Source organism: Erpetoichthys calabaricus, chromosome 10 (assembly GCF_900747795.2).
Source record: "Erpetoichthys calabaricus chromosome 10, fErpCal1.3, whole genome shotgun sequence".
In the NCBI taxonomy this organism is placed as follows: domain Eukaryota; kingdom Metazoa; phylum Chordata; class Cladistia; order Polypteriformes; family Polypteridae; genus Erpetoichthys; species Erpetoichthys calabaricus.
Window position 1 is genome coordinate 127,956,667 of NC_041403.2, and position 20,796 is coordinate 127,977,462.

At 38.4% G+C, this 20,796-nt stretch overlaps 1 protein-coding gene across 1 annotated transcript in view; it reads right to left on the reverse strand.

Moving 5' to 3' along the window:
• Positions 1–9,831: 9,831 nt before the first annotated feature.
• The window catches only part of LOC114658435 (brefeldin A-inhibited guanine nucleotide-exchange protein 2-like), a 923,594-nt gene continuing 912,629 nt past the window's right edge, over positions 9,832–20,796 (reverse strand). The window contains exons 36-38 of the mRNA XM_051932465.1: positions 11,256–11,394; positions 10,883–11,000; positions 9,832–10,589 (exon numbers count right to left, since the gene is read on the reverse strand). Of these exons, the coding sequence (XP_051788425.1) occupies positions 10,428–10,589; positions 10,883–11,000; positions 11,256–11,394 (419 nt within the window). The 3' untranslated portion in view covers positions 9,832–10,427. The remainder of the gene's footprint in view (positions 10,590–10,882; positions 11,001–11,255; positions 11,395–20,796) is intronic.

Genomic DNA, 20,796 nt, shown 5'->3' on the forward strand with positions numbered 1-20,796 from the left:
TGCTATTGATAAATACAGCTGTATGTCATCAGCATAGCTCACGTTGTGCCCTGAGATAATCTGACCTACCGGAAGCATGTAGATTGAGATGTGCAGCGGACCCAGGATAGAGCCTTGTGGAACACCATATAGGATATCATGTGTCTTTGCGTTGTAATTACCACAACTAACAAAGAATTTTCTTCCTGCCAGGTAGGATTCAAACCAATTTAAGACACTGCCAGGGAGGCCCACCCATTGACTAAGGCGATTTCTAAGAATATTATGATCAATGGTGTCAAATGCGGCACTAGATCTAAGAGGATGAGAACAGATAAATGGCCTCTGTCTGCATTTACCCGCAAGTCATTTACTACTTTAACGAGTGCAGTTTCTGTGCTGTGATTTGTTCTAAAACCTGACTGAAATTTATCAAGAATAGCATGTTTATTGAGGTGCTCATTTAACTGCATAATGACTGCCTTCTCTAAAATTTTACTTAAGAAAGGCAGGTTAGAGATGGGTCTAAAATTTTCAAGAGCAGAGGGGTCAAGATTATTTTTCCTAAGTAGGGGTTTAACTACAGCAGTCTTGAGACAGTCTGGGAACACCCCCGTATCTAATGACGAATTTACTATGTCAAAAATATTATCAATTAGCACATCCGATACTTCTTTGAAAAAATTTGTTGGTATTGGGTCAAGGGCGCAGGTGGAGGGTTTCAGTTGAGAAATTATTTTATGTAAATCAGGTAAATCTATCCTAGTGAAAGAGTTTAATTTGTTTACAACAGAATACTGGGGTTTAGGAGGATCCTTAGTGTTGGGGAGATATACTATGTTATTTCTAATATCATTAATTTTTTGATTGAAAAATACAGCGATAGCCTCACAGGTTTTACTGGAAGTACTTAGGAGGCAATCCTTTGAGTTACCTGGGTTTAGCAAACGATCAATTGTCGAGAATAAGACTCTGGGATTACTAGCATTGTTATTTATAATCTTAGAGAAATAACAGCGCCCCTCAAGACGGATTGTGTTATTATATTCTGTTATTTTAACTTTTAATATTTCATAGTGGATAGTTTAGTCTTCCTCCATTTACGCTCAGCTCTAGTGTCCTGTTGATTCCATATCAGGGCTTAGGTTGAATGCAAAAAGTGAATAGCCTTTAGCAAACTCTTCACGATCGACTAACAGCGCCTTATCTTTCATCCTCTTGTCTGCGGTTTCCACCAATTGAAAATATTCTCTGACACAGTGACCATTAGCAAAATCAGGCTGCAGAGGCTTGCTGGGTATCTGCTCTCCATCCAGGGAAACAGCCATAAAGTTGATGTTATTATGTTTAAAATTAAAGGGGTTGTATGTAAAGTTGCCACTGAAGGCTGCATTGTCAACAAATCCCAAAATAACCAATTTTGGCAGCTGTCCCAGAAACAGGTTTTCTTGGTTGCAGACGCGAGTACCGGTAGGTATGCTGAACACCTTCATTTGAACCCGGTTGATTGGGTATTTTGCATTGCTGGTCATCAAGGCCTTAGCGTGACCCAGTCTGACTGCAGGGTTGACTTGAACTCTTTTCACAAACAATGATGCTGATAATTTGGTGACCTTAAATTGATCATCATTGCTCATCAGACAAAAGTCACCCTTATTTCGTACCAACTTTTTTACATCAACCCCATTAATCAATAATTTCTCTTGAAAGAACAGATCTGCATGGAAGTGACCCAATAAATAAACCCTGCGGCTTCTGGACGAGTAAACAGCCCTTTTATTGAACCCTAAATTTAGTCCATCCAGAGCAGTGGCTTCGTGTTGACCGGGTGTGTCTTTGGTTGACAGGTCAGCTGAAAATTGTGTTTTCAGGGTCTCATCTCCATAATTTAGTACGGTTTCAATAAACGCTCGATATGGGTAACAGTTATTGCTCTGGCTGATCAATCTGTCCCTGATGGTGATATCCACCTGACTGAACAGAGAAGCATTCGGATAGTTTACAAGGGCAATACGTGCATCTGCGGCCAGATTTGTTCCATCATTTTTATTTATTTTACAGCTTAAGTAAAGGAGTGTGTTGTTGAGGTCCAAGTATTGATCATTTCCGGCAATCGAAAACTCAAGTGGAGCACTTTCCGACAATGCTGTGAGAGGCGGCACTTCGACATAGTAACTTTTTTCAATACTGGTTTGTGTTGGTGACAGCTGAAATATGTACAGTTCCTATTTTGCACATTCATCTGATGCATAGTGTACAAATGCCATATTTAGAATATATCACCAGAATTTTGCTTAGTTCTGGATCTTCTCTTGGTTGACTTTCTTTTTCTTTGGCAGTGTCGAGCTTTTTTCCTCTTTGCTCACTTCCTGGGCCGTGCAGGTGGCCCGAGCAGTGATAGATGGGGTGTGCGTCTTTTTCTTTTAACACCTCTCTTTATAACAATCATACCCGAACCTTCTTGTTGGGGTGTTGCAACTTTATTCATTACCGCACCTGCCATGTGACTCATGACATCATTAGCAATGCTTTTCGCTGCAGACTTGACATGAGGTTTAGCAATTTCTAGCCCACACCCAAACAAAGGTACTTCTTTTCTGAAGAGAGCTTTAAGAAGTACCACCGATACCTGCACCATACTGGACAGGGAGACCATGAAACCCTGGTAGACCATTGCCAGCTTGTGTCTTGTAATAAGATGTGTAGGTGCATGAATCTCCATAGTTTTTTGTTACAAGCATGTTTAAAAATTGATAGATCTTGCTGGGCGAAAATGCAACTTGATTATTACCTTACTGTACTGGAACGGAACTGGTTTATTTTGGTTTGTCTTAACTTCAATAGTATAAAAGCTTTGCACAGCAAGAGGTATGTAGTGTGGCTTTTCAAAAAATATGGTGACATTTGCCCGGTCTTCACTTTTTATGTTTACACATCTCAGTAATGGTGCATGCGCATCTCCAACAAGTTGTGGTTTGATAATATCTGTATACATGAACATGGTGGAAAAACCACCTGTGATATCAGCCGAGTGAAGTGACTTGTTAGACGGCTTCTCTGGATCAAACCCCAGAATGTAAGCCAGCTCCCCGGTCACTTGGATCAAAATGTTATCACCCATCAGGCGAACGGTTCTACTTGCAGGATTGTATTTAAGTATTGGCTTAGGTGATGACGGGTTAGTATTAATGACATGATTCATTTCCAACAACAATGCTTCTATATTCCTGAAATAGCCTTTGTTTAAAGTGTTTATTTATTTTGTTGATCTTGTTTCCTCATTCATTAGTGTAAAAGGTGCTGGCTGAGTGATGGAATTGAACGTTTTTGGATAAGTCAGTTCCACCAATGCCACTTCCCAGTCTCTGGACAGTCGTGTTGTTGGGAAAAGTCCTGGCCGATAAATTACTCGGCAGTGTCACATAAAATCCATTTCTGACTTTAGACATTTTTTTCCTTGCTTTCTCAACTAATTATGTCTTTCACTTCTGAAGCCTTGACTCAACTGTTAAATTTCTTGCCCCAACCAAGACATTTTACCAACACATGCTTGTTTCTACCACGTCCGCGAGTAGCTAGAATTTTCTGGATGCGATACACCTGGTTAGCCGCGGGGTTTATTTTTTTGTAACTCTTCTGCATAAAATGTTCCTTGAATTTCATCACCTGCATAATCTTTTTGTTTATATACAGGTTTGATCCGTTCAAAACAGTCCACAATAATAAATATTTCATCAGTAAACGACTGCTCATAGCCTTTTTCGAATACACCTTTTAATTTTGAAACTCTGACATGATCACCTATTTTCAAAGTGCACAGAGTAGATTTTCTTTGCCCTGCCCTGCCATAGACTGTTTTCCAAAAACTCAGAGCATTTTCTGGAGTCACATCTACAGGTCTTGTTTTAATCGTGGTGTGAAAACTGTGGTTATAACTCTGCAGAAAGTTTGACAGGACATCTATATACCGAAAAGTATTGTAAAATATTTCCACATTTTGTATCTTAAGGTCCTATTGAATCGTTCTACTATGCTGGCCTTTACATTGCTGTTCGTGACAAAATGTACAATATTGTTCTGTTTTAGCAGTTTTTGTACCAATGTGTTATGAAATTTTTTGCCTTGGTCTGTCTGTAACGTCTTAGGAACTCAACCCTGTCTAAAGATCAAACTAAAACCCTGAGAAACTTCTTTCCCTGTTTTGGCCTTTAATAGCACAGCCCAAGCATATTTTGAGAGCACATCGATACACCCAAGGATAAATTTATATCCATCATTGAATTTTGAGTAATAAGACATCTCTACCAAATTTGCTTGCCACTGGTCATCGATTGTTGAAACAATTGTTCTGTTTCTCTTGAACCTCAGCTGTGCTGGTTTGTGCACACTGTAAGTATATTGTCCACTCATCCATTCCAACACGTTTTTTCGCTTAACGTTTTCCTGATGACTTGGTACATTTCTCAAGATATATGTTTTTGGTTAATGTATATTTTTGGTTAATACCACCAAAACTGCCAGGCTCCTTGGGTGTGTAATAAATTCTCTCTAAAGCCTTCTTGTACATCCTCTCGCTGGGTCTGTCACTCATGCTCTCTGTACACACACCGGTGCTGTACGCAGATAGAAGCAGGATGCCTGCTCCGCCCCATTGATGACTTACCTTTTGACACCTTACAGGTTCCCGAAGGTCCGTCTCAGCTTACAAAGTTGACCAGCCCATTTTTAGGACCAAGGTGAAGATTTGTCGACCGTTTTCCTTTTCGAATGACTGACAAAAGGTCAGATGCCTGTCAGATATACACGGACAACGGGCAGAGACCAGAGCATGGGGAAACGCCCCATCAACCAGGTGGCATACGGTGTGTACCGGAAATGCCAGGGGGGCGGGACATACACCTGTCAAAATTGTGTGATGTATAACAGTGACGCACCTTTACTACTAATGTGGATATGTTACCACAAGTTGCTGTTACAGAAAGTAAAGAGATGATGCAATTGATCTCTGATCATGAAGTACTGGAAATAAATAATAAATATAGTATTTTCCAAACTTACATAATGAAGAATATGGTTGAGGAACTCATTTATTGCATTCTATGCGTAGTCTCACCTTTCAAAACACCATAATATTGTTGCTTCAGATGCTTTCCTTTATATAGCTCATTATACAGCTTATCTCAGCTTTACTAAAGTTTGCACTAAGCATTTACACTGACAATGATATACCCCAGGAATCTATTCTATTTTAAATTAAGATTCTCACTTAGAACATCTTGTTATAATTTAAGACATTTGTGATGTACAGTATACCTGATGCAATGTGTTAATTTTGTTTAGTGTATTATCCTACTGAAGAAACATTTTTACTAGCCTGGTTTAAATGTAATAATTTGCCATATGAATGTATCTCTGTTATTTATGAAATGAGACAAAGAGTCTAGGATTGTCATTAATAGTGCTGTATTGTATTATACATGGGCGGCATGGTGGCACAATGGTAGCGCTGCTGCCTCGGTTAGGAGACCCAGGTTCGCTTCCCGGGTCCTCCCTGCGTGGAGTTTGCATGTTCTCCCCGTGTCTGCGTGGGTTTCCTCCGGGCACTCCGGTTTCCTCCCACAGTCCAAAGACATGCAGGTTAGGTGGATTGGCGATTCTAAATTGGCCCTAGTGTGTGCTTGGTGTGTGGGTGTGTTTGTGTGTGTCCTGCGGTGGGTTGGCACCCTGCCCAGGATTGGTTCCCTGCCTTGTGCCCTGTGTTGGCTGGGATTGGCTCCAGCAGACCCCCGTGACCCTGTGTTCGGATTCAGCGGGTTGGAAGATGGATGGATGGATGGTATTTTTGGCCATTCTTCCATACAAAATCTCTCCAGTTCAGTTAAATTTGATGGCTGTCAAGCATGGGCAGCCTGCTTCAAATCATCCCATAGATTTTCGATGATATTCAAGTCAAGGGACTGTGACGGCCATTCCAGAAAATGGTACTTCTCTCTCTCTGCATGAATGCCTTTGTAGATTTCGAACTGTGTTTTGGGTCATTGTCTTGTTGAAATATCCAACCCCTGCATAACTTCAACTTTGTGACTAATACTTGAACATTATCCTGAAGAAGTTGTTGATACTGGGTTGACCGACCCTCGACTTTAACAAGAGCCCCAGTCCCTGAACTAGCCACACAGCATGATGGAACCTCCAACAAATTTAACAGTAGATAGCAGGTGTTCTTCTTCCGCCATGCAAAGCGCTTTTTGTTCTGACCAAATAACTCAAGTTTTGTCTCAACAGTCCAAAGCACTTTGTTCCAAAATGAATCTGGCTTGTCAAAATGAGCATTTGCATACAACAAGCAACTCTGTTTGTGGCGTGAGTGCAGAAAGGGCTTCTTTCTCATCACCCTGCCCTACAGATATTCTTTGTGCATATTGTGCTGAATTGTAGAACGATGTACAGATACACCATCTGCAGCAAGATGTTCTTGCAGGTCTTTGGAGGGTGATCTGTGCGTTGTCTGTAACCATTCTCATAATCCTGGGCATATGCCGCTCCTGTATTTTTCTTGGCCTGCCAGACCTGGGTTTAACAGCAACTGTGCCTGTGGCCTTCCATTTCCTGATTACATTCCTTACAGTTGAAACTGACAGTTTAAACCTCTGAGATAGCTTTTTGTAGCCTTCCCCCTAAATCATGATACTGAACAATCTTTGTTCATACAACTTCATACAACTAAATACTGCTTCACTAAATATTTTTGTTCAGAAAACACCCCAGTACCCTGATGTTCCTAGGAAATGAAAGACATTCCACTGTTATCTTTTTTATTGAAAGTAGAGTAAATTATTATGCAGGCTGAGAGGGGTTCCCAAACTTTTTCATATGACTGTATATTGGGGAAAATGACATTCTCCCTTCTTCATTGTTTTTAAATTTTTGCCCATGCCCATTCTCTCTGGTGGGGACTGAATTCTGTTCTGTTAAGTTTGACTTGGTATATAATGTTATTTTCTTTGTTGTATAAGTTCGACTTGATTGTATAGAATGTTATTTTCTTTCAATAGGATTTTTTTATTAACAATGTTTGCTTTTCACTTTTCTTTTGTGAAAAATATGCTTGAATGAAAATGAAAAACATTTCCTGTTATTTGTCTATGTATGGCTCTTCGGTCATTATGGTAGTAATCCTTATTTTGGATTCTAGTTTGGTACTGATTTTCTTATTTGGATTTTCAGATTAAAACATTTCAGAAACCCTGTTGCAGAGTCACTACTCTCATATGTAGAAAGTACTGTGAAATTCTTACTTGCATGCTAATTGCATATTAAAGGCAGAAAAAAGATTAAATGTTATTTCCAAACTCATAAGAAAAAAAGGTAACAGACAAAACATTCCGGGCATATAGCCTTCATCAGGTGTGCAACTTCAAGGAAAAAGCAGGGAAGGAGAAGTTAGGAAAAGATGTGGCATGAAATTGCTTCCACTAGAGAAGATGATGTGAGAAATTTAAAAATTAGTTGGTTATTAACCATGTGAGAGCCCCATTGTGTAATACTGAATTTATCAGAGGGACTGCTACTAGGGTACTGCTGGTGACATATTTACAAGTGACACAGCAGGATCCATCTATGAAATGTGGAAATTTTTAATAATAACCTGTGGGAGAGACAGAATGTTGGGGTGGGATGTGGTTTCATTATTGGAGTTCCTCTTAGAGTGAATAAGGTCTACTCCTGGCATGAATGACAGCCTTGTCCACAATATGAGAAGGGTATCCTCTTTCAATGAAGAAACTCTTTATTTTGTGTTCTTCATTACAGAAGTCAGACTCATAACTGCAGAGGTGGTGGCATCTAAGGGACTGTGACCCTTTTCTGTTTACTATAATAATAATAATAATCCCTTGTCCAGTGTAATGCTTTTTGCTCTAAAATATTCAGACTGTAATAAGATCATAAACAAAGAACTCTGATTAGCATGACATGCAATGAAAAAAAATCCATCAAATGGTTCTTACATTCCTTTTCCATAAGTAAACAAAGAATATCAAGCAAAAGCGTAATATCATTAATTTATTACCAGAATTACATATTGCAAATTACAAGTTTTTCCATTATTTTTTCCATATTTATATTACATACTTTTATTGAAAATTGTATGGAGAAAAACAGTACAAGCGAATGCTTTTAAAATATTAATTTCAATACTATTAATAAATGTGACAAATAGCTTGTAAATCTAAACATGGGTATTCAATGTGCAGACAGAGTGGGCAAATGTTTTTTGAAAAATATATTCACAGTTTGGTTCCACAGTCAAAGTAGATAGATAGATAGATAGATAGATAGATAGATAGATAGATAGATAGATAGATAGATAGATAGATAGATAGATACTTTATTAATCCCAATGGGAAATTCACACAGTTACAGAAAGTAAAGTACAAAGGTAACACAGTTACAGAAAAAAGAGTGCTTGTAATGTGTCCCAGTGAGGAGTTAGAAATTCTACACATACTCTCACTGCTTAGACCATTCTTCTCAAGTAGTTTAACACGAACTTACTGCTCAACCTTCTGAATGCACTTAGCATTCATAACTTTGGTTTATTTACTGTCACACACATGTGCATGGAAGGCAGCTAAAGGATTTGAATGAGAGTAATTCCATGCCAAAACAAGGGGTGGCAGAGTGAGGTAACTCTTTTTCTCACTTTTCTGCAGACCGTTTATGGGAAATCCTGCCAGGCCCTAATGACATCACTTCCAGTTCCGGGCCCACTGATAACATCACTTCTGGTCCCAAACCCCACTGATGACGTCATTCCCGGTTCCGGCCCTACTGATGATGATACTTCCAGTCTCTGACCCAATGAGATCACTTCTGATTCCAATCCCAGGGATGACATCACTTCCTCCGCTTTCCTTTAAAGCTGCCATCTTTGTGCCAACAAGGCAGTTCAGTTGTGGACTCGAACCTGTACAATTCTGTACCAAAAGAGTATCCATTGCAGCCAGGAACAATATATGGGGGGCTGCCCCAAACCTTTTTTTAATGTGGCTCTTTATCATACATATGACATTAGCTAATACTGAAAATTGGCATTTTGGTTATTCTTTTAGTATGTGCATAACTAAAAGTAAACTTATTTTTCTGAGTTAATACCAGTCATGTTTATATACAGAAAATATTTTGCAAAGTTAATACATTAATAGTTAATAAAGTTAATAAATCCCATCTCTTTTTCAAAATAAAGGTAGAAAATAGTATGAAGATGGCCCATAGAACCTGATTAGCGCATTGTTAAGACACAAATGTAGGCAACATCTTCCTCAGCTAGTCAAACAACTTCAAGAGAAGAAAACAGAAGCTAAAATTGGGAATGTTACTGTTTGATAGGTTACTGTTATATAATGTTATGTGTGTTAGATAATGTTAATGTTATGTTTGATAAGATAATGTTACCATTAGATGCTGTCATTTGATCCCTGTCGGCAATGCAAAATGGAGAAGACTAATGGGTCACTGGAATACTAGAAGTAGTTTTTCTAACCACCATCAAGCTACTTCATACTCAAATGGATAAACTGCAACTGTGAAGATTCTTCAGGTTAAGTTTTAATAGATCACAAATTATGATTTCACCACCTGATCTGCAGATGTCTGTAACAATCAGGGCTAATTAGATTTTACTGGAATCTACTAAAGTTTTTGAGTTGATAATAAAACATGTCGTCACTAAATTCAGCATTTTTGTAAACTTGTGAGTACAAGGAATCCTTGAGAAAACAGATTACAAATGCAATAAACTATATGTAATTTTAATATAATTATGAAGTATCAATGGAGTACAAGGAGGGATGATTTCAAATTCCACTTTATTACCTACAGTCTTTCTCTGACTAAATAAAACTCTAAATCTACTACACAATGAAATTAGAGATATTACCATGTTCAATACACTATGATTACGTAATATTTATCCAATTTACAACCACAAATATGCAGCATAAATCTGCACTACATGAAATGCACTATTTATTTATACATGTATGTATATCCATTCATCCACTCATTTCCTGAAGCCAGTTTTTAGCAAGTGGGATCATAAGCAATATTGACAGACAAGAATGTAAATTAAATGCATATCTTAGTATGTAAATAGAAACAGCAATAAATGTATAATTGACTTACAATGAGAGATTAAACAAAAAAGTTAATACCTTATTTTTATTTCTACTACATTGTTATAATTGCTTTCAAAGGCTAAAACCTTTTAAATGATGACAAACCATTTTGAAACTTTAAACATATTTAAGGTCAAAGAAAAATAAGATATTATATACAATTTTAAGCATGCACTAAACCACCTCTTTCCTGTGAGTGCTGCTTTCTGTTGATTATATATATATATATTAGTTTCCTCAAAATGAGCAGATTCTCATACACATTATGTTTTAAGGTTCAGCAACTTTTCTTTGGTTCTCAGCAGCATATATCTGAAATACAAGGCCGACGCGCAGGAAAAACTTTCTCAATATAGCACGGAGTTCTGGGATTAGGTCAAACTGCATGATTTCACACATGTAGGGATAGTAGTTGGAAGCATGGATTTTGAACTGAGTAGAGAAAAACAGAGAAACATCCACACATCATTAAAACATATACAAACCTGTGAAAAACAAATTTATATGCATGATTTCTGCACAAAGCATAGGAATATATTGCTTAAAAGAGGAAAGAACATGCATCTAGGCTTAATAAACACAAATGTCATCTGAACTGGGCTGGAATCTCAAATCACAAGTGTTTGATAAGTTATTTTTTACATTCAATTCTTTCAGTATATATATTGAAAACTGTACACATGATTCTCAGATTATCATAGAACTTAATATCAAGCATCACTCACTTTTGAATCATTCAGTTTTAAGGATTTTGTAAGAAGTAGCATCAGAATGTTTGTCCAAGCTTCTCTATGGCTTTCTGAAGTCAGAGAAATAAAGTAGGAAAGAGCTTCCCTGCATACACTACAAAGACAGGAAATATAATTTAATTTACTTGTTTTATGTGAATCAATCAAAGTAATCTGAATATCATAATTGAACTGAACACACAAATCCTTGCATCCATTTTGTAGTCTGATAGAAACATTTTTTTTTTCATAATACAAGATATAGTTTATAGCAATCTTTTATGCCAATGTACCTTACTAAAATAACATTAACAAGAAAAACATCATCCATGCAGGCTTCCAAAGTGATGACAATGCTGAACCTACTTACTTGATCAGTCTGGACTGTATGTCATTCCAGGAATCCTTTAAATTTTCATCTAAGTACATAGAAAAAAGAACTCGTAGACAGCAAGCTAGACTGCTGGTTTCTTGCTTCAATAAATTGGGTTTAGATTTTCCTTTAAATCCTGATATGCAAAAGATAGAAATCTCATTTCATACTTTAAAATGGAAAGCAAAATGGCTGTTTATCAAAAATTAACCTGAAGAGAAAAATGCATAAAAAATAAAATAGCAAAGCCTAAACACAACCATGTTTGTTTTACTGTCCTAGGAAGTACACACTTGTTGGCCACTTTATGGAGTACCTTTTAATGCAAATAGTATACCCCCACAAACTGCCAGTCTTGTGACAGTAACTCAGTATATGGCACTCAGACATGGTTTAGCTGTTGTTAGATAAAACATCAGAATGGGAAAGGCACATAATCTAAGTGACTTTAACTGTGCTATGATTATGGGTAATAATACACAGTAGTTGCAGTATCTCAGAAACCACTACCTGTCTGGTATTTTCGCAAAATAAAGTTTACAGAAAACAATAAGATTAACATAAACCATTCAGTAAGTGTCAGTTTTATGGACAAAATGTATCATTAATAACACAGCTCACAGAAGGCTGTTCAGGCTGGCATGAACTAACAGAAAGGCCACAAATGTCGGCGCATATACGCATGCGCTGCATGGCCACCCTGCTGCGCGGTGCCTTGAGTTGATTCAACAATAAAATAAAAATGAAAAGAGTAATACAAATCATCACCCCGAAAGCGGATAGTAGACGTCACGTAGTATGTGTGTACCAAATTTCAAGTCAATAGGTGAAACAGTTTGCGTGCTACAGGTGATTTAAAATCCTGGACAGACAAACGAGCAGCCACGGTAGCGTATTATAGAAGACGCTTGATAAAATTCATTGTTTCTACATAAAAATGCGGTCATTTTACTTACAGTGCAAATGTTTTCACCACATAACAAAGCTTGTTAGACAGTTAATCTTTCCTGAAATTTGCGATTTTGCGCAGGTTGTGATATATTGAGGAGTTAAGAAATTTATTGCATGATAACATCAATTTTGATGAGCTGTTTATAGATCATTTTTGATTAGAGAATTTTTCATATAAAACAAGTTGGTTTCACGCTGTCAGTTTATTAAAAACAAAGAAGAAAACATTCTAACGGTTTCCAAATGTTATGAAATATCTATAAAAATCTTCACTTAGACGCGATTATTTTTTCTTCTTGTGAGAGATTATTCTCCAATATGAATTTAGTAAAGAGTTCTCTAAGAACCCGCCTGACTCAGGAAAACCTTCAAAACCAGATGTGCATTGTTGTTGATGGCAAACCTTTAGAAGAGTGTGACCCACTACCAGCTGTGGAATTCTGGCTGTCATCTGGCAACATGCACATTACTCATAAAAACCTGAAAAGTCATCAGCAATCCACTTCTGCAGGACCATCAGTCCAGGAACCATGCAGTTCAGTTCAAGCAGAAATGAACAGCATTCAGCCCATGCTGTCTGAGATGGTAAAGATTCTTGGGGGAGAAGATGTTGCAAGACAAAAGCTGAAGAACAAGGCAGAAAATGAATCAGGACAATGTTCTGTTATGTAACTGTAAAATGTGAAACAGAACTAGTGTAGCTATAATGAAGGCATTGTTTATTAGTGAGTTAAAATGATAAGGGAATCTTTTATATAATGTTCTAGAGCAAGGTGGCAAAATACTACTCCCTGAAAGAACTTTTTTCAGTTTTAAAATGGAAGGCAGTTTTGGTATCAAAAGAGATCAGAAAAAATAAACTATTTTTCACTTGTTATTTGTTTATGGGCAAGTGCATTTAACTGGCGGACAAGTGGATTTTCTAAGTTTACTTGTCCGTGGACAAGTGGAAAAAAAATTGATTTCCACACCCCTGACACATGAAATGTGTGTCTTCCAAATAAGGATCTATTATTTCCACTCTAAAACTCCACTTCACTCTCAGATAATCAATCAAGGCATGAGCTGGGAGATGCTCATGCACGTTCTAAGTCAGTGGGGGGATGGAATAGCCGGCTGCTTGCAGCTTGTTTTTATCAGCACATTTAGAGGACAAAGGACACTGGCGGAGAGAGTGCGAATGGTTTTGAGGTGGGCCGGATCTACGAGTTTTTTCGTAGACTCTGGTAATTCTAGTGTTAACCTTTCAAAATCAGAGGGCATATTCCACTAGAAACAGATGTTGCTTGATGAAATTACAAGATGGGCATAAAAGGAATATCATAAGAAAAATAACAACTGTGTCACTGGTTTATCGAAGGTTGTGAAAATAGTCCCTACTATTAGCCCAAACATTGAAGACTGTAAAGCATGCTTTTTCAAGTCAACACCTCATCTTTACTAATAAGGACCCAATTAATGGTCCAAGCTTGATTAAGTTTAATGTGGCTGCATACATACATAGATCATTAGCTGTGGTCAACTAAAGGTGCATGATACTGTAAAAGACAAATTGCACTTCAAAATAACCCTGAAGTTCAAACTGATGATATCTTTGATAGAAAAACTAACTGGTGACATCTACTTTACATCTGAAAACAAAAATTGAGAATTGAATATTAATGCAGTATTTCAAGTTATTTTTGATAATATATTTTTCTGTACACTAAAAAGGGACCACATGTGAACAAGACACAATCCTTTAACACTAGAATTACCAAAGCCTACGAAAAAACTCATAATCCTAGCCCACCTTAAATCCATTGGCACCTCTCCGTCAGTGTCTTTTGCATTGTAAATGTGTCGATCAGCAGAAAAAGCAAGCAGCCTAGTATCCCATTTCCCCTCCCAACCATTGCAGTTGAAATCGCAAAGAAGGTTCTCAGTGCTCAGTTTTTATCTTGGAGTGAAGTACCTGGAGCTGGGTAAGTAATACATCATCATTTGGAATACATACATTTCATGTGTGTTCTGTGTCTACAACAATCTATGTAAACACATTGTGTAAGAGACTAAATGGAAGAGGAGTAAGACCAGGTGGATCAGAGGTGGATTCAAATTGTTCTACCATGGTATGGATGGGAGGAGAAATGGGGTAGGGATTATTCTGAAGGAACAGTATGTCAAGAGTGTTTTGGAGGTGAAAAGAGGGTCAGACAGAGTAATGATTATAAAGCTGGAAATTGGAGGTGTGACGATGAATGTTGTTAGTGCATATGCCCCGAAAGTTGGGTGTGCGATGGAGGAGAAAGAAGATTTTTGGAGTGAGTTGGATGAAGTAATGAACAGTGTACCCAAGGGACAGAAAGTGGTGATTGGAGCGGATTTCAATGGACATGTTGGTGAAGGGAACAGAGGTGATGAGGAGGTGATGGGTAGGTATGGTGTCAAAGAGAGGAATGAAGAAGGTCAGGTGATAGTGGATTTTGCCAAAAGGATGGCCATGGCTGTGGTGAATACGTATTTTAAGAAGAGGGAGGAACATAGGGTTACATACAAGAATGGAGGAAGATGCACACAGGTAGATTACATCCTATGCAGAAGAATCAATCTGAAGGAGATTGAAGACTGCAAAGTGGTGGCAGGGGAAAGTGTAGTTAAGCAGCAAAGGATGGTGGTCTGTAGGATGACGTTGGAGATCAAGAAGAGGAAGAGAGTGAGGGCAGAGCCAAGGATAAAATGGTGAAAGTTGAAAAAGGAAGACTGCAATGTTGAGTTTAGGGAGATGGTGAGACACGCACTTGTTGGTAGTGAAGAGTTACCAGACAGTTGGGAAACTACAGCAGATGTAGTAAGGGTGATGGCAAGAAGGGTGCTTGGCATGACATCTGGACAGAGGAAGGAGGAAAAGGAAACCTGGTGGTGGAATTGGGAAGTACAGGAGAGTATACAGAGGAAGAGGATGGCAAAGAAGAAGTGGGATAGTCAGAGAGATGCAAAAAGTAGACAAGAGTACAAGGAGATAAGGCACAAGGTGAAGAGAGAGGTGGCAAAGGCTAAAGAAAAGGTGTATGACGAGTTATATGAGGGGCTGGACACTAAGGAGGAAGAAAAGGACCTGTACCGATTGGCTAGGCAGTGGGACCGAGCTGGGAAAGATGTGCAACAGGTTAGGGTGATAAACGAAAAGGATGGAAACGTACTCACAAGCGAGGACAGTGTGTTGAGCAGATGGAAAGAGTACTTTGAGAGGCTGATGAATGAAAAGAATGAGAGAGAGAAGAGGTTGGATGATGTGGAGATAGTGAATCAGGAAGTGCAACGGATTATCAAGGAGGAAGTAAGGACAGCTATGAAGAGGATGAAAAATGGAAAGGCCGTTGGTCCAGATGGCATACCTTTGGAAGCATGGAGGTGTTTAAGAGAGATGGCAGTGGAGTTTTTAACCAGATTGTTTAATGGAATCTTGGAAAGTGAGAGGATGCCTGAGGAGTGGAGAAGATGTGTACTGGTGCTGATATTTAAGAATAAGGGGGATATGCAGGACTGTAGTAATTACAGGGGGAAAAAATGATGCACCACAGCATTAAGTTATGGTAAAGAGTAGTGGAAGCTAGGTTAAGAAGTGAGGTAATAATTAGTGAGCAGCAGTATGGTTTCATGCCTAGAAAGAGAACCACAGATGCAATGTTTGCTCTGAGGATGTTGATGGAGAAGTATAGAGAAGGCCAGAAGGAGTTGCATTGCGTCTTTGTGGACCTGGAGAAAGCATATGACAGGGCACCTTGAGAGGAGCTGTGGTATTGTATGAAGAAGTTGGGAGTGGCAGAGAAGTACGTAAGTGTTGCACAGGATATGTACGAGGGAAGTGTGACAGTGGTGAGGTCTGAGGTAGGAGTGATGGATGCATTCAAGGTGGAGATGGGATTACATCAGGGGTTGGCTCTGAGCCCTTTCTTATTTGCAATGGTGATGGACAGGTTGACAGACGCGATTAGACAGAAGTCCCCGTGGACTATGCTGTTTGCTGATGACATTGTGATCTGTAGCAATAGTAGGGAGCAGGTTGTGGAGACCCTGGGGCCTCATGTATAAACGGTGCGCACGCACAGAAATGTTGCGTAAGAACGTTTCCACGTTCAAATCGCGATGTATAAAACCTACACTTGGCGTAAAGCCACGCACTTTTCCATGGTACCTCATACATACCCTGTCGTACGCAAGTTCTCCGTTAGGTTTTGCAGACTGGCGGCACCTAGCATCAAAGCAGTGCTACTGTTCCTGTGTTGTTACCCTTTCTTAGATCCACATCCACGACGGCGGCTCAAGTGCTCCTTGTAGAACTGTTTGTACTTGCAAGTTACCGTGAGGTAATTGTACTTATGATACAGTTATAATATTGCACATCCTGAGCCACTTTATAAAGCGTGTATTTATATGTTGAAGCGCAAAATATGTTGATTATATTATACAGATAAAACTTTAACTACACGGTGCCACAGTGCTAGCGAGCGTGAGCTTCGTTCACGGTTTGTTCCTGCCTCGCGCTGTTTTCATGCTGTGGCTGGCACGACACTGGAAGGATAGATGGATAGGATAATTAAACATTACGAAGATATTTCGATGTTCCTTAAACGTTTTGAAGAATCGGCGTTCTAAGCTTACAGATGGCTTAACGTCTATTACAGAGCTGATTGTGTGGCGATTGGGTATTTGGAGAAAGAAAAGTAAGGACAGGAATTGGGGGTTAGTACGTTTGAAAAAGACAGTACTTCTGTAATAAAGCATTTCATTGAAGGTCGCGCATGGCGCAGCAAGCATCTTGCTGTAAGACATGAACAATCACTGCGCCACCGTGTTCCCATGTTTAATAACATGCTTTAACTCATATCATCATGAAAATGATATCACATATACTTCTCAGTATTTTAATTACTCAGAGAGCTGTAATATTACGAATGTAATGGATTCTGTGTCCTGTCGGAGGAAGAGCATGTAGTGATTCAGGCACATAGAGCACATATAAGATCAAATACAAAACAAAGCATTTAACGTGCTACTTTAGTTACGATGGGATTTGAGAAACTAGTAAATTAAATGATTTTAAGATGAAGTTTATGATGTTCTACTTTAATGACAAAATAAACCACGTGATTAAAGTGGAAATTTCGAGATTAAAGTTGACATTTGGTGCTTTTTTCATACTGTGTGCCTTTTTTTTCTCTGTACCCTAATAAGCTTTCATATGACACTCAGACGGTGGGCTATGACTCGCCTTTTCACGCCGAATTTGATATGTGACAACTTTTTTATTTTGGGCTCTGTGCGACTTTGTGAACATGAGCTTTCGAGTTTCTCCAACACGCTATGTCACTCGATCAACTTCCTTTTGTTGCTTATATAACTGTTTAAACCAACAAATAGTATGTTTTTCTCTGCCTCCATTTGGTATTCGCTGAAATTCTTCTATTTTTCCTCATACTTTTGCCATTGCCTTTTCACAGAACGCTGGGCTTAAGGGCTATTTATATTGATTTGCATATTCAAAGAGGCGTAATTCTGGGAGGAGTTGGGGAGGGACAGCAAGCGCGTGCATGTGCGTTTATTTCCACGCTGATCGGGATTTATGTAGCTGAAGAACGCAGAAGTTGGTGAACACACAGATTCCTGAACCTGGATTTTTCTGTGCGTAAGCATATTTCGGCTTTTGTGCTTACGTCATGTTATAATGCGAATTCTACGTAAGGCGTTATGCATGAGGCCCCTGGAGAGGTGGAGATATGCTCTAGAGAGGAGAGGAATGAAGGTTAGTAGAAACAAAACAGAATACATGTGTGCAAATGAGAGGGAGGTCAGTGGAATGTTGAGGATGCAAGGAGTAGAGTTGGTGAAGGTGGATGATTTTAAATACTTGGGATCAACAGTACAGAGTAATGGGGTTTGTGGAAGAGAGGTGAAAAAGAGAGTGCAGACAGGGTGGAAGGGGTGGAGAAGAGTGTCAGGAGTAATTTGTGACAGATGGGTATCAGCAAGAATGAAAGGGAAGGTCTACAGGACGGTAGTGAGACCAGTTATGTTATATGGGTTGGAGACAGTGGCACTGACCACAAAACAGACAGAGCTGGAGATAGCAGAGATAAAGATGCTAAGATTTGCACTGGGTGTGACAAGGCTGGATAGGATTAGAAATGAGTACATTAGAGGGTCAGCTCAAGTTGGACGGTTGGGAGACAAAGTCAGAGAGGCAAGATTGCATTGGTTTGGAAATGTGCAGAGGAGAGATGCTGAGTATACTGGGAGAAGGATGCTAAGGATAGAGCTGCTAGGGAAGAGGAAAAGAGGAAGGCCTAAGAGGAGGTTTATGGATGTGGTGAGAGAGGACATGCAGGTGATGGGTGTAACAGAACAAGATGCAGAGGTGATATTTTACACAGCCTCCTTCAGAGAAAAAGGTGACCAAATAAACATCAGGTTGTGATCACAAACTGAACCTGCCTGTATGTGATGGACAAAATAATTATAGGCAGATACTAGTTCTGTAACTGGAGGTAACCTTGATCCAAGCACCAGAGATTACACCTTTCTTCAAAACATAATGCAAACATCTCTTCTCTCTCTTCTGAAATCTAAAAACTGATGAGCCACTATTTCCTTGATGACCTGAAAACTGAGGAAAGTTGAGGTTCACTCCACTAAGCCAAGGTCTGTGGCAGTGAGTAAGCCCAGTCTGAGAGATAAGTAGCCATCTCTTCAAGAAGGGAACTTCAGCACCTAGGCTCTTATGCCAGAAAGAGAAATACTTTTCCCTATGAAGTCACAGAGGGCACAGCTGACAGCATAACAGTGAGCTGGGAAAGACAGAACCACAGCACACCATGAACAAAGAACAACACAGCAAAAAGAAAGAGTGCACTCCAACACAGGAAGTCTTCCGCATGACCCCGGAGAAAAACTCCACACATCATCAGACACCATTTCTAAAGACTTGGTATCGTAAACCTGTTTATCTGTGCCAAAAAAATAACCATAAATAGCCAGGAAACAAAACACCTTTTCTTATGTTTGTCTGTTTCACCTGTCTTGTATCCTATCTTCTATGTCAATACACATGCAGTTATCATATTTCTATAATCTTTGTGTTTATCAATAAATTTTATTATTCTGTTTCTTAAAACGAACACACTTCATGTAACTTGATATAAGTCAAACAGCTGAAGACCTCCTGCTACAGAGAAAGGCAATGAAAATAAAATGAGAACTTTACCAAATTATTTAATCAATTACCAGCCTTGTTGAAAGCAAAAGTGATAATTAACCCAGGTAAAACGTTTTTTTTCATACAATGTAACCTCATATCAGCAAGTCTTAAATAACTTGCACAGTACAATGGAAATGCAGTATACTCTGCTGTAGTTATAGTAAAAATCTAGTGGTTTAAAACTCATGGAAAATGTGTTTATATCATACCCAAATGCAAATCATGCGTTCAACCCTTCCCAGAAATACCTTAATTCTGAAATGACTGAATCAAGAGACTTATACAAGAAAATACTGGTATGTCATTCAAGTATCACTGTGAAAAAATAAAATAAAATAAATAACACTATATTACTGTTACAAACTATCCTAATTCAAATCTGAGTCATTAAAGGGGTCTAAATCTGTCCCGGCATTAATAAGTAGCTAGGAAAAGTTAAAAGTTTATTTAAATTTTTAAAAAATATAATATTTATTTAAAACTGAAGAACATGATGGTTCTGAATGTGTGCATGGCATTATTAAATATTAACAGAATTATTCACATTAAAAAAAATGTAAAGGTATTAGTTTGGGAAGGTCATACTTGAAACACTTAAAACAAGGAACTATTCAATAGCAATATTAAGTTACTTGCATTTGGCAGCAATTTATAATTATATACAAGCATATACATATACCTCAGAATTACTGAAATATATAGCACATTTATATGCAAACATATACTGTATTGTACATTCAGCACATAATTCATAAGACAGTATTCATAAACCAATATATTAATTACTTAATTGGAAACTTTGCTCCATGCAATGCTCATTTTGCATGAACTATCTTATTTATTTACTAAAGGCACATTGCCTTAAAAAAAAGGAGTGATCTCAAAATCATAATTTTTACAAAGCCAACCTGCCTTTATTCTACTGAAACCAATGCTGAGAAAAAAAGCACTTTCAAACTTGTCTACATATGGACTGATAGACTTTGAACTGCCTATTGTGCTCATCTCTGCATGCTCAGAATAAAGGGTCCAGGACTGCAACCCACCCTGTGTGAAGCACAGTAGCAGCCTTCATTGGTAACATATTTGGGACTTTGCCTTCAACTCAAACGTAACTGGACACACAATTTTATTTTGTTGTCAGATTTACTTGCGGTTCCACTCTTCATTCCAAAATGGGTGTTTTACTGTTTAAAATCAACTAAGCTGCTGAATAATCATCCCATTTATTCTACAGACTGGATTAGTCTTTCTTGGATACATAAATGTTAATTCTTAAACATTTTTCTTCTACACTTAGTTTATTAACTTCTTACATAGAGACTTTTTATTTCAAACACAGAGGTTGTG